The 25,778-nt window shown below is 42.8% G+C and overlaps 3 protein-coding genes across 10 annotated transcripts in view; 2 read left to right on the plus strand and 1 right to left on the minus strand.

Moving 5' to 3' along the window:
- PSMA2 (proteasome 20S subunit alpha 2) overlaps positions 1-25,778 on the minus strand; it is a 617,132-nt gene that overhangs the window by 475,410 nt on the left and 115,944 nt on the right. The gene's annotated exons all lie outside the window — the stretch shown is intronic.
- HECW1 (HECT, C2 and WW domain containing E3 ubiquitin protein ligase 1) overlaps positions 1-25,778 on the plus strand; it is a 456,269-nt gene that overhangs the window by 270,894 nt on the left and 159,597 nt on the right. For all 8 annotated transcript variants that reach the window (XM_050783350.1, XM_050783356.1, XM_050783351.1 and 5 more), the window contains one exon: positions 16,997-17,072. In XM_050783350.1, the coding sequence (XP_050639307.1) occupies positions 16,997-17,072 (76 nt within the window). The remainder of the gene's footprint in view (positions 1-16,996; positions 17,073-25,778) is intronic.
- On the plus strand, positions 52-1,079 carry LOC126950179 (charged multivesicular body protein 4a-like). The gene has a single exon (XM_050783442.1). It carries the CDS (start codon positions 146-148, stop codon positions 812-814), a length of 669 nt encoding a protein of 222 aa, XP_050639399.1. The 5' UTR covers positions 52-145; the 3' UTR covers positions 815-1,079.

The raw sequence follows: 25,778 nt of genomic DNA on the forward strand, positions 1-25,778 counted from the left end.
TATGCATCTTCTACCTGTGGATGGCATTTTAGAAACTTGGTGCTATGGTGAATTAAAGTTCTTACTTTGAGACCATCACCCTCCCAGGAGCAAGGCGGAAGTCTGGAGGACGCCGAGGGGCGGAGGCGGGATAGGCGAGCTCCCGATGAGTGGTCTCGGCAGGCTCTTCGGGAAGGGTAAGAAGGAGAAAGGGCCAACCCCTGAAGAAGCAATACAGAAACTGAAGGAGACAGAGAAGATACTGATCAAGAAACAGGAATTTTTGGAGCAGAAGATTCAACAGGAGCTACAAACAGCCAAGAAGTATGGGACCAAGAATAAGAGAGCTGCCCTACAGGCTTTGCGGAGGAAGAAAAGATTCGAACAGCAGCTGGCACAAACTGACGGGACATTATCCACCCTGGAGTTTCAGCGTGAGGCCATTGAGAATGCCACCACCAATGCAGAAGTCCTTCGTACCATGGAGCTTGCTGCCCAAGGCATGAAGAAAGCCTACCAGGACATGGACATTGACAAGGTAGATGAACTGATGACTGACATCATAGAACAACAGGAGGTGGCCCAGCAGATCTCAGATGCCATTTCTCGGCCTATGGGCTTTGGAGATGATGTGGATGAGGATGAACTGCTGGAGGAGCTAGAGTTGCTGGAACAGGAGGAATTGGCCCAGGAGTTGTTAAGTGTGGGCGACAAGGAGGAAGAACCCCCAGTCAAATTGCCTGGTGTACCTTCTACTCATCTGCCGGCAGAGCCAGCTCCCAAAGCGGATGAAGATGAAGAAGCACTAAAGCAGTTGGCTGAGTGGGTATCCTGATAAATCTGGGCTTGTCTTCCTAATGCTACCTTTGTTGGTCCTTTTTTCCTTAAGTGCCAAATGCTGCGCTAAAGGAGAATAACTTTTTGGGGAAGTCCTGCTGAGGGTGGTAGTATGATCCTGCCTGAAAAAAGGGTCTCTTGCCCTCCCAGCCCTGGCTCAACTCTGAAGAAGATCTTGTTACAGAAGGAGCCCTTGGGCTCCCTTCTCTTTGATAGCAGTTATAATGCCCTTGTTCCCAATAAAACTGGGCAGATGGAAAAAATAAATAAATAAATAAATAAAGTTCTTACTTTTATTTATTTATTTACTTCTTTGAGACAAGAGTCTTGCTCTGTTACCAAAGCTGGAGGGCAATGGCTTGATCACAGCTCACTGCAACCTTGAACTCCTGGGCTCAAGCAATTCTCCCATCTCTGCCTCCTGAGTAGCTAGGACTACAGGCACATACTACCATGCATGGCTAATTTTGTTTTGTTTTGTTTTGTTTTTTGGGTTTTTTTTGAGATGGAGGCTTGCTCTGTCACCCAGGCTGGAGTGCAGTGGTGCGATCTCCACTCACTGCAACCTCCACCTCCCGGGTGATTCTCCTGTCTCCTGTCTCAACCTCCCGAGTAGCTGGGATTACAGGCATGTGCCACCACACCCAGCTAATTTTTGTATTTTCAGTACAGACAGAGTTTCACCATGTTGGCCAGTCTGGTCACAAATTCTTGACCTCAGGTGATCTGCCTGCCTTGGCCTCACAGAGTGCTGGGATTATAGGCGTGAGCCACCATACCTGGCTGATAATAAAAAAAAAAAAAAAAAAAAAAAAAATTTATAAATGGGGTTTCACTATGTTGCCCAGGCTGGTCTCAAACTCCTGGCCTCAAGCAATCCTCCTGCCTTGGCCTCCCAGAGTGCTATGATTACAGGTGTGAGTCACCACACCCAGCCGAGCCTCAAATACAGGATTTATAATGGTATGGATAGATGATAAAAATAGAAGCCCCTTCAGAGGACTGTGGAAACTGTGTCTGAGGATACGGTGAAGCAATGCCGTGATGCTGTCAGCACTTGCCCCACATGGGATAACTACCCAGTAAAAGTTAATTAGTACTGTTTGTGAGCCTTTCTGTAATGTTTCTCTCTGGGACTACTCCAGCTCTCTGGTTACAAAAATACATAGATTTCAACATCATGGAGAAGTCAAAGGCATATTTGGACAACATACAGAAAACTGGAAAGTGCAAAAAATAATGAGTTACTGCCTATAAGCAGGAGCTTCATTCCTCAGTCAAGATGTTTCTTTTAAAGGAATTTACTGACCCTAGAATAGTATCTGTGAGATGAATAGACAGTGGATCTATCCCACCAGATGGAAGGATGGATGTGGGGGGAGGGGCTGGATAAACAAGTAAACTGAGTGGGTGGATTGCACATAGTTCAAAATGATGATTGAAATGTGGATTTACCATTATTTTACTTTAAGTTCTGGGATACATGTGCTAAACATGCAGGTTAACATAGGTATACCTGTGTCATGGTGGTTTGCTGCACCCATCAACACGTCGTCTAGGTTTTAAGCCCCACATGTATTAGGTATTTGTCCTAATGCTCTCCCTCTTCTTGCCCCCCACCACCCAATAGGCCCTGGTGTGTGATGTTCCTCTCCCTGTGTCCGTGTGTTCTCATTGTTCAACTCCCACTTATGAGTGAGAACATGTGGTGTTTAGTTTTCTGTTCCTGTGTTAGTTTACTGAGAACGATGGCTTTCAGCTTCATCCATGTACCTGCAAAGGACATGAACTCATTCTTTTTTATGGTTGCATAGTATTCCATGGTATATGTGTGCCACATTTTCTTTATCCAGTCTATCATTGATGGGTATTTGGGTTGGTTCCAAATCTTTGCTATTGTAAATCGTGCTACAATAAACATACATGCACGTGTGTCTTTATAGTAGCATGATTTATAATCCTTTGGGTATATACCCAGTAATGGGATTGCTGGGTAAAATGGTATTTCTGGTTCTAGATCCTTGAGGAATTGCCACACTGTCTTCCATAATGGTTGAACTAATTTACACCACCACCACCAGTGTAAATTAGTTTCTCCACAGACTCACCAGCATCTGTTGTTTCCTGACTTTTTAATAATTGCCATTCTGACTGGCATGAAATGGTATGTCATTGTGGTTTTGATTTGCATTTCTCTAATGACCAGTGATGATGAGCTTTTTTTCATGTTTGTTGGCCACATAAATATCTTCTTCTGAGAAGCATCTGTTTATATCCTTTGCCCACTTTTTGATAGGGTTTTCTTGTAAATTTGTTTAAATTCCTTGTAGATTCTGTATATTAGCAAATATTTCTAAGAAAATGCAGTTGACCCTTGAACAACACAGGAGTTTAGGGCTCCCAATCCCCCATGCAGTCAAACATTTGTGTATAACTTTTGACTCCCCCAAAACTTAACCACTAACACCCTGTTGTTAACTAGAAGCCTTACCAGTAACATAAACAGTGATTAACATATTTTATATGTTATATGTATTATATACCATATTCTTACAATAAAGTAAACTAGAGAAAAAATATTAAGAAAGTCATAAGGAAGAGAAAATATATTTGCTAGTCATTAAGTGGAAGTGTATGATAACAAAGGTTTTCATCTTTGTCATTACATTGAGTAGACTGAGGAGGAGGAGGATGAAGAGGAGGAGTTGGTCTTGCTGTCTCTGAGGTGGTGGTTTGTCTGCAAGTTTTTTCAAATTGTTGCAAACTCCAAAATTTTTTCAAATATATTTATTGAAAAAAATTCATGTATAAGTAGACTCACACAGTTCAAACCTATGTTATTCAAGAGTCAACTGTAATTTGATGAGAATCACTATTGGTTACTTCCAGAGCACAAGTGAGTGTTGTTTTTGGGGTTCTCCACCTATCCCCTGGAAATGCAGAAGAAGGTAGGTGTGAAGTTCTTGGATTCTGACCAGTATTTAATGAAAGATTAACTCATTCATCCCATGATCCAGCAACCTGTGGGTAGCAGGGAGCTCCAGAGACACCTCTGGAGGGAATGTGGCAGCTGCTGCGGGAAGACAGAGCCCCAAGATGGTGGTGTGCCTGGGGCTGGCAGCAAGCCCATCCTTAGACCTTAGAGAGCTTCTCCTAAGTATCCGTGTGGCATGTCCCAGGACAAAAGATGTTACATTAGCAAGAAAAAATACCTTTGCCTAAAACTTACATTTATTTTTAGATGGGAATACAACTTAGAAATTTTAAAGCAAGTCACTGAGGGGGAAAACGTTTGCCTTTAAAAAAAAATCATTTTCTAGGCGTCTTTTCATTGAGTGAGGAGTAAATATTATCATGTTTTCGCCGTTACATTCACATGGATGAGCCATGTCCATTCTTCTTTAGATTATCCCTCAAAATTGCTCATCTATTCAGTGAGAGGGAGTGGGTGGCTAGAAAGAGCTCTATGCAAAATGTAGCCCTTGTCTTCACTAAGCAGACTGTCTGACCCAGATGGAATAGCAACCGACACACTTCCTGGGATTTCATTTACCCAAAGGCTTTGCAGTCATGTGGTTTCATCGCTGTTTTAAAAAAGTAGAATCAAAGCAGTTTTTCCCTCCAACCTCATATGCTTAGATGCAAAGAGCTAACTCTTATCACTCCTGCATCCTTAATTGGACTTGGTGATAAAGGCCAAAACCCAGGTCTGGAAGGACAGTAATTATAAGGAGTTACATAATTTGTAAGAAAAAGATCCTGAATTCAAAGAAATGGGTTCAGCCAAAGGGGCGTCTCTCTTTCCCTCAACACCCTCTTCCAATTGGTCACCAAGTTCTATCCATTTTATCACTTGGCGGTCTCCCCTCTCCCCTCCCCTCCTTCATACCGACAGACAGGGTTTGTGTCATTGTCATAACTCAGACACTGTTACAGCTGCCTCCAAATTAGTCTCTCTGCCTCTGTCTTCTGCCCTCTAATTTTGTGGTTCACATCATTGAGTATACACTGGACTAACCTGGGAGCCTTAAAGAGGACAGATGCCCAAGTCCCACCCCCACCTCCCCACCCCCAGTCTGACTCACATGGTCTTGGTAAAGCCTGGGGCAGCTCCCACACCATGGCAGAGCTGTCCCTCAGAGACCTGGGATAAGGGGCTGATCTCCATGAGTTCATGCTGCCCTTGCTAACAGAAGAGCAAGGCCACTTACACAATTAGTGATTTCCAGAAGATGAAGACTGGCCACAGTTTCCCAGGAGAAATACAACTGCTGTTGGTTCTACAATCAGGCAGATATTTCTCCCAAGGCAAAAGAATATGTTGAAAATGAGCTTTGGATCATAAAGGAAATCGCTTAAAGAAGGTTGTATTCCTTTCCTATTTTGTTGTGTTACAAATTACCACAAAGTTAGCTCATGGGTCTGTAGGTCAGAAGTCCTGGACAGCATGGCTGGATTCTCTGTTCAGTCTATTGTAAGGTAAAATACCTGAAATCAATGTCAGCCAGGCTGAGTTCTCATCTGGAAAGTTCTACAGAAAAGCCTGCTTTCAAGCTCATTCTTGTTGTTGGCAGAATTCAGTTCCTTGTGGTTAGGACTGAAGTGCCTGTTTCCTTGCTGACTCAGCCAGGGGCCACCCTGGGTCCTTCACGCTGCCCACATTCCTTGCCACATGGTCCCCTCCATCTTCCAGCTAGCAATGGTATGTCAAACCCTTCTCACCTTGAATCTTTGACTTCCTCTCTCTCTTTGGCCTCTAGGTCCAGATTGAAAGAGTTTGTGTGATCAAGTCAGCCCCTTATAATCTCCCTTTGTTAAAGTCAGCTATCCTAATCCCAGAGTAATTCACAGTCCCTGGACACATACACCACAGAGGCAGGAAATCTTAGGGCCCATCTTAGAATCCTGCCTGCTGCAAAGGCTCAGAAGGGTCCCCCCAGTCCTCCTGGTATCTGGAGGTTGAAGGTGGAGGACGAAAGAGAAGAGCCAAGCTATCCCAACTCAGCCCAGAGTTTCTAACTATCCACACGATACAGAAACCCACTCCCAGGGATGTGCATGAGCCCTGAAGAAGCAGTGCTGCCCCGGCTCAAACAGCTTACCCTACATGAGCTGCCAACACTTGCCCCTAGATCCAGCCTGATCCTAAAGTAATCAGGGAGATGCTCCTACCCCCCTGCATGTTTCTCCTGTCTTCTAATGAAACCCTTGCAGAAATTCTGCCCCACTCACTTCTTCACCAGCTTCAGCTGTGTTACGCATCATCTCAAGCTGTAAGCCCTCATCTCAGGTCCATGGACTCCCAAATCAGCTCAGATGAGGGAGGAATGTGTGCGTCAGCACCCTCGCCTGGGCCAGCTGGAGGGTGTAGAAGCTAACAGAAACTCACCGCACTGAGCTTTTATTTTTTATTTCACATAAGGACAGGTTTTGTTTACAAAATAATTAAAATAGCAGCTTGACATGAATTCCTTAGAAAACGGGATAGAAACATAAGGCCAAGACTACCCACATATTAAATCAATCCAGATGAGTGTGGCATGCCAGGCAATGCATTTGTTTTCCTGAGATGTGTATTTCAAATAGAGTCTGGATGGGCAGAAACATGATCCAGCTGTTTAGAAGGCACTGAAGCAGCTTCCAGAACTGCGTTTTGGTCCCATCTTTTCCTCACAGCAGCTTTTTCTTGTCATGAAACCAGCCCTCATTCTCCCACTCCCTCTCTCCCCCCGCACCAATCCCATTGTTCTCCCTCCCCTCCTCACACAGCCCCCAGCCAGCTCCTTCCCTTGGACTGACTTCAAATGGATCGAGGTTATGGAAACCGATTCCTCTTTACTCTTCCTGTTCTACCTTTTTCTAAGTCTTAGAGGATCCAGGTCTTTCTCTGTTGTCTTTATTCATCAGAACTACTACAGTGTTGGTGTCTTTCTGATTAAAGGACTCAGGTTCCTCAAGTTTGAAGGAAAAAGTAAGTTTTTTTTTTTGGTTTTGTTTTTTTTTTGTGTGAGACAGAGTCTCACTCTGTTCCCCAGGCTGGAGTGCAGTGGCACAATCTCAGCTCACAGCAAGCTCTGCCTCCTGGGTTCATGCCATTCTCCTGCCTCAGCCTCCCAAGTAGCTGGGACTACAGGCGCCTGCCACCACGCCCAGCTAATTTTTTGTATTTTTAGTAGAGACAGGGTTTCACCGTGTTAGCCAGGATGGTCTCGATCTCCTGACCTCGTGATTCGCCCGCCTCAGCCTCCCAAAGTGCTGGGATTACAGGCGTGAGCCACTGCACCCGGCCTGAGAAAGTAAGTTCTAAATGCTTTTTACAAAGGAAACTTTCCTTCTTGCTTCTGCCTGTATGTTTATCTCATTCCACAACGACTAGAGAAACAGGACCATCCATCTTCAGGTCTTTTACAGACTTGTAGACATGCAGAAAATGCTAACAGCAGCAAGACATTTACATATGAAGCCTTTTTAAAGAATATAAGTGTACTATACTGATAACTCATAGGTGTCAGACACAGACCAATGCTTTTTGTTGGTTTTCAGCTTATGGTATATTTATAACTCTTCTAAGCTGGACCAAATGATCTAACAAAGGGCAACAGATTTCTCCTCCACAGTGAATGGAGGGTTCAGCATTCTGGGCTCTGGCCCTGATTTGTCTGGCGTGACCAGTTATGTGACCTCGTGGGCCCCTTGATTGACCAGCTTATGCTTCACGTTTTTCATCTATAAAGGAATCGGATATTAGACAATCTGCTAACATAATTCTTAATGTTAGAAGTCAGAGGTTAAAAAACAAATACGATATAAATAACAACATTAGCCTGATTTAGAGCATGTATTATGTGACACTTTTATGCACATTATGCCATTCAGTTCTCTGGAGAACTCAGTGAGATAAGGTTTATTATAATCTCCATTTGATGGAAAAGAAAACTGAGCATTAGAGCGATTGATTGCCTCACCCTAACACAGACAGAGGAGGAGCTGGCAGAGAAAGGGATGTGCTGGCTCCAGCCCGGCTGCCTCTCAACACCATATTGTACACCTGCCTGTGACCACCTCTGTAAATGCTCCCAACCATCCATCCAATCCACATTCAGGGAATTCAACATCCATTCCCAAATTGTTTATCTCTTTATGAAGAAGGAATACAACATGACTTGGTTATCATGCAATATAATAATGGCCAACATCACATTTGTAGGTCAAATGTTCAGGACAAGAACTGCAAATTCAAAAGCTTCCAGGGAGCCAGGTCAGTATCACACGTCGTCAGATCTAAAATGCCATGGACTTTCAGACCAACCATTGATTTTCATATTGCCAAGCTAGAAAAACTTTCTAATTTTAATTACAAGATTTATCAGTGGTATACTGTATAATGATGGTCAAATGTGAAGCAGTGGGTGCTTGGAATTAAAGAAGCAGTCACAGGACACCTGGGGACGTGTGATGCTTATGAAGAGGATGCTGTTTCTCAGCCCCAGGGAGTTGCTGCTGGATATTCTGTGGGGTTTTTTTGGTTTTTTTTGTTTTTTTCTGAGACTAGCCCAGGCTGGAGTGCAGTGGCATAATCTTAGCTCACTGAAACCTCTGCCTCCTGGGCTCAAGCAATTCTCATGCCTCAGCCTCCCAAGTAGCTGGGATTACAGGTGCATGCCACCATGCCCAACTAATTTTTTTATTTTTAAATTTTTAGTAGAGATGTGGTTTCACCATGTTGGCCAGGCTGGTCTCAAACTCCTAACCTCAAGTGATCCACCTGCCTCGGCCTCCTAAAGTGCTGGGATTTCAGGCATCAGCCACCGCATCCAGCCAGCATTCTGATTTTTTAACAGAAGTCTGAAATCCACATTTTAAGTAAATCTGATTTTTAAAAATATATATGTTAAAAATTAATTTTTTTAAAGCTGAAACACTCTGTGAGCCAAAGAAAACCCATCAGTTTGCCATGCAGCCCACAGCCCAGCCTTCCCTGCGCCAGGTGGGTGCCTCTTGGTAAGTTTGAAACAGGTAAGAATGATCGGCCTACAGAAAGTGGGATGATGACCCCTTCATAGGCCAAGGGGACAGCTGGCTGGGTAATGGTCTCCCAGACAAGAAAGGAGTGGGGCCTGGACCAAGGTGCCAGTGATGGGGATGCAAAGAAGCAGGTCATTGTTTCTGGTGGAAGATGCAGGCCCAAGTCCTGAAAACAAAAGCCTGTGTGGCCAAGGGGCCACCAGAATCTAATTCTCATGCTCAAAGTCAGGGAAAGACAGTTTTGAGGGTAGGTGAGGTTTAGTTAGAGACATCGTTAATCTTTCCATTACCATTTAAGAGAGGTAGACCTAGACCTATTTAAGAGGTAGACCTAGTCCCTCCACTGCCAGCGTCAGCGTCACCTGGGAACTTGTTAGTGATTCATACTGCTGGAGCCCTCTCCAGACTTGCAAAATCAGTCCTTCTGGGGGTGGGCCCAGCAATGTGTGTTTTGTCAAGCCCTGTAGGTGATTCTGATGCATGCTCAAGTTGGAGAACCTCTCCACTACAGCAGATGCCACTCAATTATTTTTTAGGACTCCGTACAATCTATGTCCTCACTTTTAGAACAGTCTGCACTACACAAGAAGCTATGTTAGAGAAGAACCACTTTATAGCCTAAGAACCATCAGGGAAAATCTACTATTGGATTAATCTCAGCTAGCATTTTCATTTGCGCAGTGCTTCTTACACATTCTCATCACGTTGTCGTTGTTGTTGTTGTTGTTGTTTTAAAGAGACAGGATCTCATTTTGTCACCCAGGCTGGAGTGCAGTGGTGTGATCACGGCTCATTGCAGCCTTGAACTCCTGGGCTCAAGGGATCCTCCTACCTCAGCCTCTCAAGTAGCTGGGAATATAGGTGTGCACCAGCACGCCCAGTTAAATTTTTGTAGAGATAGAGTCTCACAATGTTGCTCAGGCTGATTTTGAACTCCTGGCCTCAAGTGATCCTTCCGCTTTGGCCTCCCAAAGTGCTGAGATTACAGGTGTGAGCAACCCACCTGGCCCCTTCATTACTTTTAGCAAGTTAAAAGCAGCAGATCTTTGCCTGAAGGAGCTGTACTCCTGGTGCTAAAATCTTGCAGGCCTGTGTGGTCAAAAGCAGAGTAAAGAAAATCATTCCTAATTAACTCATTTCTAATTCGCACCATGAAATCTATAGGATAAATGCCTCATTTTTCCAACCCCTCTCTTTTTCCCCATAGTGATTAGCATAAGAGCCCTGAAATTGGGCAGCCTGTGCCTCGTCTTCAAGGTGGTAAAGAAAGCAAGAGCTGTGCAGACTCTGGAAGCTGGCTTGGTGATGATGGCATCAGAAAGCAAAGGGAGGCCACGCATGGTGGCTCACACCTAGAATCCCAACACATGGGAGGCCAAAGCAAGAGGATCACTGGAGCCCAGAAATTCCAGACCAGCCTGGGCAACATAGTGAGACCCTGTCCCTACAAAAAATTTTTTAAATTTGCCAGGCATGGTGGTGCACACCTGCAGTCCCAGCTACCCAGGAGTGTTAGGTGGGAGGACCACTTGACCCTAGGAAGTCAAAGCTGCAGTGAGCTATGATGGTGCTACTGCATCCAACCTGGGCAGCACACCAAGCAACTCTTTAAAACCAACAGAGTTGTGGAAGCAGAATATGAACAAAATATGAGCAAAAGAGATGCAAGCAGCCAGGCTAGATCTGAGGAAATGGCACCAGGGGGTTAATAGACTCTATGGAATGAGGCTGATGAGTTCTGAAACTCTTGTTTTAAGTCTTTCAGACCATTGATTCATCTCAAGTGAATTTTGTGAAGTTGTGGCAGGCCAGGTCTCATTAACACAGGTCTCCATTACAACTGTCCCCGCACTGACTGAGGAGCTAGGTTAAACATTAAAAGCTGATTGAGTCAATGCCCTTTTACAATGGCTGGAATGTAACAAAGAGCCCACCAAGAGTTTTGCCTAGGCTTTTCCTGGGCCTTGAAGCATGACAAGATAACAGGACCCTTTTAGAATTAAATAAGTTTTATTGGGGGTCTGAAAAAACTCCCCAGGCCTCCACAAACAAGTTTATTGGGGTCTAAAGGAACTCCCAAAACCTTTATCATTTGACAGGAGACAAGATAAGTGTAATCACCCTAGCACCTAGACCCATTTTGATTAAATAAACTTACTGAGACTCCAGAAGAAGGTCTTCAGGACTCAGACTTTAGTTATAGATTAAAAGAAGTTAATCCCTTACGTCTTTAGATGAATGCACACTTACACATAGACATATAGCTTAGAAGGTATGGAAGTTCTGGAAAACTTTGTAATTTTGAGTTGGTCTGGTGATAATTTCCAGATCTTCTCCCTGTAACTGGTTACAGAAATAAAAACTCTCTTCCTCCCCAGTTCATCTGTATCTTGTTATTGGGCCACGAGAAATAACAGCCTGACCCTCAGTTTGGTCCGGGAACAAAGTCATTGAATTGTTCTTAGCTCAGCTTTCACATTTGTAAGTGGGAGTGGGAGTGAATGACACCTAATTCTTAAGCAGTTAAAATAGTGCATATGGAAGAACTGGCTCTGTGCTTGGCACATGATTGCCACTCACCTGTGTTGCTTTCCCCACCCCCTTTGATGGGCCTTCTTCTAAATCTTTCATCTAAAGTGTCCCTGAGGTTGGGGAGATTGCCTTGGGATTCAGTTGGCTTATGTTTCTTTTGTTTAGGCCCCTAAGTTGGCTTTACCCTTTCAGTTTACAGGTCTTTCTGTTGGAGATCTTGAAATGTGCTGCCTCCAACAGCAAGCAGTTAGAATGACACACATATAATAAGGGTCTAATGAGGGAAATGCACTCAGCAGTGCTCTGTAAACGAGGGTAAGGTGTGTTTACTTATCTACCATTTACTTGTTTGAACATCTCAGAGATTTGGAGGTGGAAATGGAACTTGGGCCTTTGGTTGGTTGGCTTTTTAGTTTTTGATTCTTGCTCTTTTAAGGTGGCTTTGAGGCCTATCCAATTATTTAATAGACTTTGTCTTGGAGGTAAAAGATACTGAACTTTAGAGGAATCCCTGGATCTCTGATGCAAAGTAGAACTCATCATTCCCTACTTTCGGCTGCCAATACACCGCTGCTTACATATTATTGATAATGTAATGATATTTGCGCCTCATTTTTAGGTTCCATTATTATTATGGAGCCCTGTACTATTCATTTACAAGCAAATCAAAGTTTTCTGGGCCAGATGAATAAGACTCAGTGACATAATGAATTTCAATCTCCGCCTCCTTGTCAATGTAATTGTTCTATAACTAAAACAAACCTTGTCAGCATGTTTAGGGGAAATAATTCTGTAATTACTTGAGAATAATTGTGGGTATGTAAATGGAGTTATCACATCAGAACTGAGCATAACGTGGCCACACTCCTATTGGAAATGCCATGTGCAGTAACGGGAGCAGCCCCAGCTTTTACCCAAAGGAAGTAAACCCAGGTCTGGGCCATTCCAGGAGGCAGCTTAGAAAGTTCTTTGAAATCTCTTGCTTTACCTTCCAAATGCATGCTCATTTGGCACTCAGTCATTTGGCATTTCTTCATATTTGTTCTTAAAAATAATTTTACCCAAAATTTTGAGTAAAATAATGTTCCCAGGCAGGCACCCTTGCCCCTGGGCATAGCTGCTTACCTCTGGGAACAGAAGGGGCCTGTCTGAGAAGCCCTGATGTCCTGGGAGGCTGGAAGACCTGGGATATAGGTCAACACACATATATGACTGTGTGATTAGATGCTGCTGTGTATTTTTAGCAAACCACCTCATCTTTCATGCAGTGATACTGTGCAAAGAAAGGGTAAAATTTGAATAACATGCTGGAGAGTAAAGGCCGAGGGAGCCCTGTCAACCGAGCCATAGTTTCCGGACTGCTGAAACAGAAGATCCCCTGCCAGGGTGAAAAGAGCTGATCGTCACACTCTTTTACTGAATTGCAGTTTTAGGGGTGTGCAACAGTGGTGTGAATTTATATTTACAACTTTTCAAAAGGCAATTGTAAAGAGAAAATGAGAATGAGAGTAGGAGAGAGAGGCATCTGAATTAACCTCAAAGCCCTTATTTAACTCCAAGAGCTTCTCAATACCCTGCAGAATCTTCTACACCCCACAACAGATTCAGTTTGGAATCTGTTAAACCATTTGCCAAGTCGGCTCTGTTGTGGAAACATTTGGGTGCAAGACATACACAGTGAAACTGCCAGAGCTTCGTCAGAGAGAGAGGGGCAGCAGGACCCAGCACCAAGCAGTTGGAACGGCAGTCAGGCATCAGACAAGCCTCAGAGCAAAGGGAGCTTGTCAGCCCTGAGAAGACAAGCCATCTCCCTGACAGGCCTGCAGCCTCAGGTTGCTCCAGGGTGAAACTATTTGGGCTGAATCTTCACGTCATTTTCACAGTCAATAAACTGTAAAGAGTCTGTCTGTGAGTACAGCACATTTCTCAACGTCAAACATGCTTGTGCAACGCATCTCAAGCAAGAAGTCAGGATGTCAAGCTCCCTAAGACTGGGCAAACATTTTTACTTCCTGGAAAATGTTTATTATGGCTACCATTCCCTCCATTTTTGTATCATCAGTGTGGTGCTTAGATGACTTCGTAAATGATGGTAGTAAAACTCCAAGAATTTAGGTAGAATTTTATGGAGACTTAAGTGATGTGTCTCCCCACTGAGCTTAGTAGCTTTTAGAAAATATACCTTTTCTTCTTCTTTTTTTTTCATCTACAGACCTGTTTTTGATGCAATAAAGATGAAGAGGCTTCTTTGTAAATACTCTGAATGCCAGCAGAGGAATATTTAAATATGAAGAACCAAAATATGTATGCTTAAAAAGGAAGGAGTAAATGTACCATCCTTTGTTATCACTGCATGTTTCAGCTCATTTCAGCTTAGCATGAAATATGCAGTTTAATCCTATACCTTTATAAAAATATACATTGGAATGCACATACTCTATACTTATAATTCTATAAAGCATAATTATTAAAATGATAGTTTCTATTGTTCCCCTAAAGAACTTATATTCTTAGAAAGAGACAAGCTTGGGGTGGACATTTTAAAATTAGAATTAGGGGCCGGGCGCGGTGGCTCAAGACTGTAATCCCAGCACTTTGGGAGGCCAAGGCGGGCGGATCACAAGGTCAGGAGATCGAGACCATCCTGGCTAACACCGTGAAACCCTGTCTCTACTAAAAAAATACAAAAAAACTAGCCGGGCGTGGTAGCAAGCGCCTGTAGTCCCAGCTACTCGGTAGGCTGAGGCAGGAGAATGGTGTGAACCCGGAGGGCGGAGCTTGCAGTGAGCCGAGATCGCACTACTGCACTCCAGCCTGGGGCACAGAGCAAGACTCCGTCTCAAAAAAAAAAAAAAAAAAAAATAGAATTAGGAACCAGAGGCTTTAGCCATTGATTGTTAATTGTCCTGGTGGTGCAGTATAGCACTGTGAGGAGGGGTGGTCAGCATGCAGAGGTCTCCCACAGCCATGTCCAGGCACAGGCTTGCAAGAGAAGAAAAGTCCACAGCATTAAGGAATTTGGAAGCCCTGATTATGCCATGAGGACTGGCCACCTTCAGAGTTAAGAAGAGCGTGGTCTAGCCTGAGGATGTGGTCTCTGAACTGATGGCTGATTTCCATTTTTTAGTGTCAGCCATCGATGGGAATAACAAACAGAAAGGAGGAAGGAGAGGGCCCTCTGATGTGAAGAAGGCTAATTGTTATCAAAATGCCAGGGATTTGTTCTAGGTCCCATTGCTCCATGCATAGAAAGCCAATCACTGAGACAGTGAGTATTGCCAGGAAAGAAGGCTTTTTATTTGGGTGATGTTAACTGGGAGAATAGGAGTTAAGTTTCAAATTCATCTCCTTGACCAACTAAAATTGGGGTTTATGTATCAGGGAAGGAATGTAAAAGAGGAACAAACGAGGAGTCTAAGGAACTAAGGTAGACGAATAAGTGGTCTGGCATCCATTGGTCTAGATCTGGGCATCTGGTGAGTTTCAGTCTCTCACCTGAGAGTCAGTTTCCTAAGGGAGGAATTCCAATGAGACTGTAACTGCCCAAAGGGTGCACCTTGCCCACTGCCTAGGCAGAGCCAATTCATCAAGACAGGGGAATTGCAATAGAGAAAGAGTAATTCACACAGAGCCAACTGTGTGGGAGACCAGAGTTTTATTATTACTCAAATCCATCTCCCTGAGCATTCAGGAAACAGAGTTTTTAAGGATAACTTGGTGGGAAGGGGTGGGGTAGGGGGTGGGGAGGTGGAAGCTAGTGAGCCAGGAATGCTGATTGGTCAGAGATGAAATCATAGGGAGTCGGAGCCGTCTTCTGGCAGTGAGTCAGTTCCTGGGTGGGGGCCACAAGATCAGACAAGCCAGTTTGTTGATCTTGGTGGTGCCAACTGATCCATCAAGTGCGGAGTCTGTGAAATAGCTCAAACACTGATCTCAGGAGCAGTTTAGGGAGGGCCAGAATCTTGTAGCCTCCAGCTGCATGACTCCTAAACCATAATTTCTAACCTTGTAGCTAATGTTAGTCCTACAAAGGCAATCTAGTCTCCTGGCAAGAAGGAGGTCTGCTTTGGGAAAGGACTATTACCATCTTTGTTTAAACTATAAACTATAAACTACATTTCTCCTGAAGTTAGTTCAGCCTATGCCCAGGAATGAACAAGGACAGCTTGGAGGTTAGAAGCAAGATGGAATCAGTTAAGTTAGATCTCTTTCACATCTCAGTCATAATTTTGCAAGGGCAGCTTTAAGACAAATGTAAGTTTCAAGTTTTCATAACATCTCAGGACCTATGAGAGTTTTGACTCACCAATCCTGGCCATGTTTTACTCTGATTCTTATCAAATGAGACTCTAAGGGACAGATATGTGTCAAAGAGTTTGACAGTCTCTTATCTGGCCTGGTTCAGGCCTGGCCATTCCATATGTCACTCCATTGGTTGGCTCCCTCTGCTGAACAGCCCAGGATCCCTGAGATGAACATCACAGTTGGGCCTCAGGGCAGTCATACCAAGATTTGTCCACAAGCTGCAGCCAAGCTCACAGGCTCACCAGGGGCACCTGCTTCAGTGTGAAAAGATGAATAATAATCCCTTTGTACTCCACCTGGCTGAAGTGTGAGCCCTGGGATGCCCAGTCATTACTCCTGGTCTCATATCAGGCAGGTTGATGTGAATATCCAGTCACAACCTATACAGCATCAAGAATACTAAGAGAAGAAAGAAAAAGACTGAACCCACGCAACCTACAAATAATGAGACTCTGAACAAGAGATTACAGATATTTTCATTTTTCTCTTCCTAGTACAGATTATCTTCTAAAAAATGGACACTGTGGATTTGCTTAATACCCAGAGTTTTAAAATTATTTTCTGCAAACATACAACACATGCAAAAGTAAATAGGAAGTACCTTCAAATACCCAAAAGCATTTCTGAATAAAACCTTCCTAGAAGAGAATGGGAGCAAAAACTAGCTATTTTGATTAACCTATTACTAAATATTGAGCAATGATGAAAAACAAAACATTTTAGCAACATTTCAAATACCTACTAGACTCCAGATAATCCATATAGTGATTGTGTTCTGAAATTTCCCAGGAAGGCAACTGATTGATTAAGAGAGAGCTCAGAAGAGCTGCTTAATGCCACATTCAGGCTCCTCCCCAGCAGTTTCCTGGAAATCCCTAAATAATAATAAGTGGAGATGCAGCAGTTCAACACTCTACTTTGCTAAATGGAAATACATTATAATTACGATAGTAAACATCTATTGACCTATCATTCTAGTGCCTTAGGCCCTGCTTTAATAAATACTTTTTGAAAATTTGAATGTGAAAAGACATTGTTTGCATAAGTAGTTACAAAGGGTCTTTTCTATTACAGTAATTATGTTTGTTGATTTCCATTTTCCTGAAAAGTACCCATCACCCCCACTAGCAGATCCTCTACTACTGGGAAAAACATTAGCTTGCTAGAAGCTTGTCTTAATCAATAGTTACCCAGTGAAATCACTGTCTTCGTTGCCTGTAGCTGGTAAAATAACTGTGAATAAGCATGATTGTGTTGAAGTGTGAATATCCATTTCAGTGCTTGTTTTGCTTGTCTCCCATTTTCCTTCTTTTTACAGATTTTTAAAAGCATCGGCGCTGATGAGACTGTACAAGGACAAGGAAGTCGGAGGCTGATCAGCTTCTCTCTCTCAGGTATGTTTTGCTCACCTAGAGACTTTGTGGAGAGAATAAGAATGTCAACCGAGAACGAGGACACTCGCTTCCATTTGACTCTTACCTACAAGTCAGTCAACCTCTCTGTGCCTCAGTTTCTCAATCTGTAAAGCAAAAATGTTTTTTAAATCTGTTCAATTTCCCTTGACCACATAAGGATAATAGAGAGCTTAGGAAGTAATAGATGTGAAAGCATGTTGAGATGACGGGAAGAGAGGCTGCAGTTGTACCTTTCCCCCAGGGCCACACAGCAGTAGTTGAGCATATACTAGGGGAGGTAAGGAAAACCTGGGAAGAGACGCAGCTATTCAATTCTTTGTCTAAACAAAACCTCACATGGGGCACAACTGGCAAAACAGATAACTGAGCCACTCAAAAATGCACATTCATGGGAAAAAAATCGGTGGAATCCAATTAAGTCTGTTAACCAATAATATTTTCGTTTAATATTTAAGAGTAAGTTAACGTTTTAGTTTTCATGAAGGTACCATGGTTCTGTCTGTCATGTGTGTCTGCATGAAGAGAGTCCACCAACAGGCTTTGTGTGAGCAACAAGGCTGTTTATTTCACCTGGGTGCAGGTGGGCTGAGTCCTAAAAGAGAGTCAGCAAAGGGTGGTGGGAGTATCATTAGTTCTTATAGGTTTGGGATAGGCGGTGGAGTTAGGAGCAATATTTCATGGGCAGGGGGTGGATCTCACAAAGTACATTCTCTTTTTTTTTTTTTTTGAGACAAAGTCTAGCTCTCTCGCCCAGGCTGGAGTGCAGTGGCCCGATCTTGGCTCATTGCAAGCTTCACCTCCCAGGTTCACGCCGTTCTCCTGCCTCAGCCTCCTGAGTAGCTGGGACTACAGGAGCCCGCCACCACGCCTGGCTAAATTTTTTTGTATTTTTAGTAGAGACGGGGTTTCGCTGTGTTAGCCAGGATGCTCTTGATCTCCTGACCTCGTGATCCGCTGGCCTCAGCCTCCCAAAGTGCTAGGATTACAGGGGTGAGCTTCCGCGCCCAGCCTGCAAAGTACCTTCTTCAGGGCGGGGGAGTATCACAAAGTACGTTATTGCAAGGACGGGGAGGGAGTGTTGTCATAAGGTCAATTGATCAGCTAGGGTGGGGCAGGAACAGATCACAATGGTGGAATGTCATCTTTTGTGGTTCTTCAGTTGCTTCAGGCCATCTGGATGTATACCTGAAGGTCACAGGGGATATGATGGCTTAGCTTGGGCTCAGATGCCTGACACCATCATATGTTAATAATGGGACAAACTGGGCAAAGGGTATGTGGGAAATCTTTGTATTATCTTTGGAACTCTTCTGTAAACCCAGAATTATTTAAAAATTAAAAGTTCAGGGCTGGGCATGGTGGGCGTGGTAATCCCAGCACTTTGGGAGGCCAAGGTGAGTGGATCACCTGAGGTCAGAAGTTTGAGACCAGCCTGGCCAACTTGGCAAAACCTCATCTCTGCTAAAAATACAAAACTTAGCCAGGCATGGTGGCGGGCTCCTGTAGTCCCAGCTACTTGGGAGGCTGAGGCAGGAGAAACACTTGAACGTGGGAAGTGGAGGTTGCATTGAGCTGAGATTGCACCACTGTACTCCAGCCTGAGCAACAGAGTGAGACTCCATCTCAAAAATAAATAAATAAATAAATAAATAAATAAATAAATAAATAATAAATAAATAAATGTTTAAAAGGAAAACTGAGCTGTTCTGGCTAACATGAGATATACAAAGCTCAGGGCCTCACACACTCAATCCCACCCTAAACAGTCTTTAAGGGGACATAGCAGCATAAAGCCTGAGGATTCTGTTGAGCAACAGTTGGAAAACTACTACCTTAGCTTGTCAAATCAACAGATGTTGCAGGCCTTGAATGCCAGGGGTCACAGACATGAAGTGCATGTGCCTCCTTGGGAGCTACACTGTTAACTGGGCTTTCAAGTCTAAGTGAGCCCAGTAAAGCAAATATGTTTTGATCCATTGACAGTGTTAGCATGTGTATAGCTATGCTGAAGAAAAAAAAAAAAGAAGAAAAAACTTGTAACCACCCAATGCGTTTACCTTGCCCACTGCCTAGACAGAGCCGATTTATCAAGAGAGGGGAATTGCAATAGAGAAAGAGTAATTCACACAAAACCGGCTGTGCAAGAGACCAGAGTTTTAGTATCACTCAAATCAGTCTCCCTGAGAATTCGGGCATCAGAATTTTTAAGGATAGTTTGGTTGAGTAGGGGCCAGTGAGTCAGGAGTGCCGATGGGTTGGGTTGAAGATGAAATCCTAAGGAGTTGAAGCTGTCCTCCTGTGCTGAGTCAGTTCCTGGGTGGGGGCCACAAGATCAGATGAGCCAGTTTAGCCACCTGGGTGGTGCCCGCTGATCCATCAAGTACAGGGTCTGCAAAATATCTCAAGCACTAATCTTAGGTTTTACAATAGTGACATTACCTCCAGGAGCAATTTGGGAGTAGTCAGAATCTTGTAGCCTCCAGCTGCATGACTCCTAAATCATAATTTATAATCTTTTGACTAATTTGTTAGTCCTACAAATGCAGTCTAGTCTCCAGGCGAGAAGGGGGTTTGTTTCAGGAAAGGTCTGCTATTGTTTTTGTTTCAAAGGTAAACCATAAACTAAGTTCCTCCCAAAGTTAATTGGGCCTGTGCCCAGGAATGAACAAAGATAGCTTATAGGTTAGACACAAGGTGGAGTTGGTTAGGTCAGATTTCTTTCACTGTCTCAGTTATAATTTTGCAATGGTGGTTTCAGCTCACTAATTTTGTACTTCTAAGGCAAAAGCTAGCAACTCCTATTGAAATGCTTAAGAAATAACAATTATTAGAACCAACCTTCAAAAACAGTAAAAACAAGGAATGCTGCACAACTATGTGCCAGAAACCAAGAGGAATTATCACTAACCAAAGCTCCAGTGAAGTCCAAGTCGTGAAGCCCAAGAGGAATGCCATGCACAGTGAGCAGGGCAGGGCTGTGGAGGGGACAGTCTCTATTCCTTCATCTCTGCTTTGCCTCTGCCATGAGGACATGGGCTCACAGACCTACCAGAGGAGGAAGCCCCGCCACCACCACCCCAACTTGGTTCACAAAGCTACTTTATAAGGTGATCAGGGTTGGTTCATCTCCTGCAGTCCCCAAACACATCACTTTTCCTACATTTATTCCAAGACAACAATTCCCGGCAAAGGAAAGTGACTAGGGATATAAAGTTAGTAGCTAGCAGAGCAAGCTTGGAATGGTCATGGATATATAATGCTTAATAGTTGGCTGTGTATATGTGTGTTGCGTTCACTATGTCTGCCTAGGACAAAAAGCAAATACTGCTGAAACTATCAAAATAAATTCCATGCGGCCAGGCATGGTGGTTCATACCTATAATCCCAGCACTTTGGGAGGCCAAGGCAGAAGGATTGCTTGAGCCCAGGAGTTTGAGACCACCTGCGTAATATAACAAGATCCCATCTCTACAAAAAGTTAAAAAAGCCAGCCATGGTGGCATGTACCTATAGTCCCAGCTACTCAGGAGGCTGGGGCAGGAGGATCACTTGAGCCCAGGAGTTAGAGGCTGCAGTGAGCTCTAATTGTGCCACTGTACTCCAGGCTGGGTGACAAAGCAAGACCCTGCTTCAAAAGACTAAAATAAAAATAAATTCCATGCCTCAAAAAAAAAAAAAAGACAAAACAGAAAGATCAACAAAGCCCACAAAATATCAAAAATTTGCTCCATGCTGGTCAGCTCTGAGTATAAGAGCAGAGCTGAGGATTCCAGCAACAACCAGTTGGACAACCAAACTCACTAAAGATGGACAAATGCCAGGACTACATGACATGCTCATAGGTAAACAATAGAAATTTTTACTTGAACAATGTGTGGAGAAAATACTCTACCCTATTAAAAAGTTGAAGACTATAATACTCAAGAGAAAAAGAAACTATTCTATTGACAGATACCTACTAAAGAAAACTAAAATATTTATCACTCATCTGCTTGTACCCTCAACAAAATAGAGGGAAGTACAGAGCATATTAACTAAGAGATCAAAGATGAGAAAAGATGATAAGGGAGTTTTTTAAAGCTTGCAAAAATAGAAACTTAGAAAGTCAAGTGTATTTGCTTTCTCTTGCTGCTATAACAAATTGCCACCAACTTAGTGGCTTAAACAACACAAATGTACTATTACTGTTCTACAGGTCAGAAGTCCAGAATGAATGTTAAGGGACTAAAATCAAGCTGTCAGCCAGGCTGCTTCCTTCTGGGGGCTCTGGTGCAAATCCATCCCTTGCCTCTTTCAGCTTCTAGGGGCTGCCAGCATTCTTTGGTTCATGGCTACATTGCTCCAATCTCTGCTTCTCTCATCACATTGCCGTCTCCTCACTTTGCTCTTCCTGCCTCCATCTGACAAGGACTCTGTGATTACATTGCACCCTCCTGGACAGTCCAAGATAAATCTCTCTACTGCAAGATCCTTAACTTAATCACTCTGCAGAGTCCCTTTTACCATGTAAGGTAACATATTCATAGGCTCCAAGGATTAGGATGTGAACATCTTTGTGGGGTCTACCACAGTCAATAAGAGATTTAAAATAAACTCTAAAAAGTACAATCACAGAATTAAAAGCCTGCAAAAGCAGTACAGAGCACAAGCACCACTACAGAAAGGGAATCAGTGATATGACAGTCTCTTGAGAGTCTCTCCCAGAAGGCATCAATGAAGGGCAAAGCCCAAAATGGATGAGGGAAAAAAGATGAATGGCACATACAGAGCCAACACATAATCAATGTTTTTGATGAAGAAATCAGAACAAACTGAACAGAAACAGTAATAGAAGAAAACTTGCTTAAGTTGAAGATAATTTTGAGTATTTAAATTAAAGAAGACCATCAGGTGCTCAGAAAAAGAAATGTATATGAAGAGACCAACACCTAGACAAATCTCATTTAAAAAGATTTTTTTTTTTTTCAAATATAGCCACAGTAGACATCTGGGCTGAAAATGCATGATACGTACAAAAGAACAATCCTCATGCTAATCTCAGACTTGTCTTCTGAGATGCCAAAATAAAGAAGCAAAGCCTACCAAGTGATAGGGACAGGAGACAGGGAAATACAGGATAGAAGAGGGCAGTTCCCCAGCAAAGGCCCCACCCTCAATCCTGGAAACCCACGGCCCTAAATGGGAACAGGCATTCATGTTTTCACACCCAAATGTTGCCTTTTGGCCCGCCATGCCCCTCTTTCTTGTACCCATATAAGCCCCATATCCCAGGCTCCACAAGCAGATGAACAGAAGAGCAGAGCAACAGAAGAGTGGCACGGCAGAGAAGGAGAGAAGAGAAGGAGCATCCGAATGTTGAGAGGAGTTCAGCTGGGGAAGGTCGAAGAGGAGATCAGCTGAGGGACAGCCAAACTCCAGGGGAAGATCATCTTCCCACTCCATCCTCTTTCTAGCTCCCCATTCATCCTGCTGAGAGCTGCCTCCACCAATCACTAAAACCCCTGCATTCACCATCCTTTGAGTTGGTGTGTGATCTGATTCTTCCTGGACGCCAGATAAGGATCCAGATACCAAGAGGGCAATGAGTTGGTTAACACTTAAGCCACCCGCAGACAGCAGAGCTAAAGGAGCACTGTAACGTACCCACTGGGGCTTCAGGAGTCACAGACACCCTCCCCTAGATGCTACCTCAGGGCCGGAGCCCAAAAGCACTCACCCCAGCTCCTGCACCTGCCTGTCTGCATGTTCCCTCTCCCGTAAGGGGTTTGAGCATAGGAGCCACACCCCTGTTGCATGTCCTGTGCGGGGGAGGTGGGATGAGGGAACTCTCCCATTTCACAAGTTCTAAGGGGAGAATTTTTTTACCCAAGATTTCCATGTCCACCAGATTTTCATTTATGTGGGAGGGCAAGAGGAACACCCTCAGGTTTATAAGGGCTCAAAGACTCCACCCTTACACCTCACTTCAAAATAATATGTGAGCATGTACTCCAGCATACGGAGATAAAATCCAAGAAAACTTGAGAATTGGAGACATTGCAATATAAAAAGACTGATTTTCTTTTTAGGGTTTGAAAGGAGAAATAACCAGAAAGTAGATGATGGAATTGCCATCTTAGAAAGCTCCAAGAGTACAATGAACATATCGAAGCAAGATTGCTCATGCAAATGCTTTAATTGTCAAGTCTTTTTATATTTCCTGTTTTTACCACTTCCTGGAGGTAACATATTTTCTAGGTAAATATTATCACTTTAATTTTCAATGAAGTGCACTTTTAGCATTCTAACTGAAAAAATCAGAAATGCAAACAAAGATTTATTTACAAATATATTGGAGACAACTTAAATATTCAAAATTAGGGCTTGGTTAAATAAATTACCATAGAGTCAATTTATTAAATACTGTATACCCTTAAGAATTGTGTATACAAAATGTTCTAAAAGGCATAGGAACATCCTTATGATGTTGTTGGTGTGGGAAATAATTTTTCCTCTAGTTTTCTTAAGTTCTTGGCTGAGGACCCCCTGTAACAGAAGATAGATTAATAAGAGAAAAACAAACAAGTTATTAACATGTATATCTTATGTATACATAGGAGATACCCAGGGAAAATGAGTAAATCTCAAAGATATGGTTTAGAATTTCAGCTTATATAATGTCTTCAACAAAGAACGGTTCAATTTTTAGTGAAGTGACAGGGCAAAGGAAAAGGACTTTGAGTCTTCAAGGGCAGCAAGTTCTGGGAAGGCTATGGTATGGTAGATAGATGCTGTTTAGTACAGTTTATTATGCAGATTCATCTGGTGCTGTCTCCTGGTTGGTACTGGTCTGAAGTCATCTCTGGTGATCAACCTTTGATCCCCCTGGTAGAAAGCGGAAGAGGGACACCTTTGTAAATTTATGCCCTGCTTTTGGGAAAATAGCAAGAGGGCAAAGAGCTTTTCTTTTATCTACTTCTTCTCAGTTGTCTTCAGCTCTAAATAATCCTTATACCAAAGTCACAGATTTTGGGATGTTGTTTCCCGGGCTCTCACATATAATGGGGTGATATATTCTGGTGTCTTACACATATAATGCAAGTCAAAAGAAAAATCTTGGATGCAATAATGAATATGCAATATGTTCTCAACCGTGCAAAGAAAAATACTAGGAGGAAATAAGGTTTGGCAAAGGTTGCCACTGGTGGGGAGGGGGTACTTACTTGAAATAAATAATTATTTCCATTAGTTATTTGAAATAACTTTAAAATCTTATTTTTTATTCTATATTTTTAAGTATTGTAATAAATGTACATATGTTTATCACCAGAACCAAAAAATACAGGCAAAAATGAGAGGAAATTAACTATTCTCCTTTAACGTAGCATTTACTTTTGGAAAATTCTAGAACTCTACATGCTCTTATGGACATTTCTCCCAACAGTCTCACAGTGGAAAACATTAAGACCTGAAAGAGTTAAATTGGTTTACTCAAAGTTACAAAGTTCAATAGTGAGTGTTCCCAAATGACTAGCAGTCCAGGGCCTTTAAAATTATACCTCTTATTGCAGCAGTTTTCAAATACTTTTATTCCATGAAACGTATATCTCATTGAGTATTCAGACTGAACTTAAATACATAAGTCTTTATAAAGGAAAGTGTAAACATTTGCTGAAGGACAGGAAAGAAGACCTGTACAAATGAAGAAACATGTGCCCTTGAGTGGAAGTCTCTGTTTTCTAAAGCTACTAATTATCCCAAAGCTAATGTATAAATTCATTGCAGTTCTAATAAAAATCTAAGTGTTTTGAAAGGAGTTATTAAAATTTAATAAGATTCATCTGGAACAATAAATGGCTGAGTGATAAAGAAAGGTGTTTTCTTTTTTAAAAAAATAAGAACAATAAGAGTGACTTAATTTAGCAGCTATCAAACATTTGATAAAAACATGTTGGTGCAGATACGGACAAGTTGTTTGATAGAACAGAACAAAGTGTATGGAAAAAGACTCATTTATAGTTGAGAATTTAACCAATGCCAAAGTTGACATTTTTATAAAAAGACAATATAACAGATTGATTAAAAGCACAGACTTTGGGCTGGGCACGGTGGCTCACACCTGTAATCCCAGCACTTTGGGAGTCCAAGGTGGAGCACCCTAGGTCAAGAGTTCAAGACCAGCTGGCCAACATGATGCAACCCTATTCCTACTAAAAATACAAAAAATTAGCCAAGGGTGGTGGCGAGCAACTGTACTCCCAGCTACTCAGTGGGTTGAGGCAGGAGAATTGCTTGAACCCAGGAGGCAGAGGTTGCAGTGAGCCAAGATTACACCATTGCACTCCAGCCTGGGCTACAAGAGTGAAACTCCGTCTCAAAACAAACAGACAAACAAAAGCACAGACTTCGGAATCAAAGAGGCAGGTTCAAATCTTATCTCTGATGTCGACCAGCCCTGACAATCTGTAAGCCTTCATTTTCTCTTCCTTGTATTAAGGATATAATCTCTACCTTGTGGAGTTTGTGGTCAGGATTAAATCAGAAAATGTATTTTAAGTGCTTAGAATGGTTCCCAGAATTTAGTAGATAGCAAATAAACGGTAGGTGGTGGTGGAGGCAATGGTAGTCACTATTTTATGATGAATTTTATATATATAGTAACATATATATATGTAACACATATATGTATATATGTAACACATATAT

Source organism: Macaca thibetana, chromosome 3, assembly GCF_024542745.1.
Source record: "Macaca thibetana thibetana isolate TM-01 chromosome 3, ASM2454274v1, whole genome shotgun sequence".
Classification (NCBI taxonomy): domain Eukaryota; kingdom Metazoa; phylum Chordata; class Mammalia; order Primates; family Cercopithecidae; genus Macaca; species Macaca thibetana.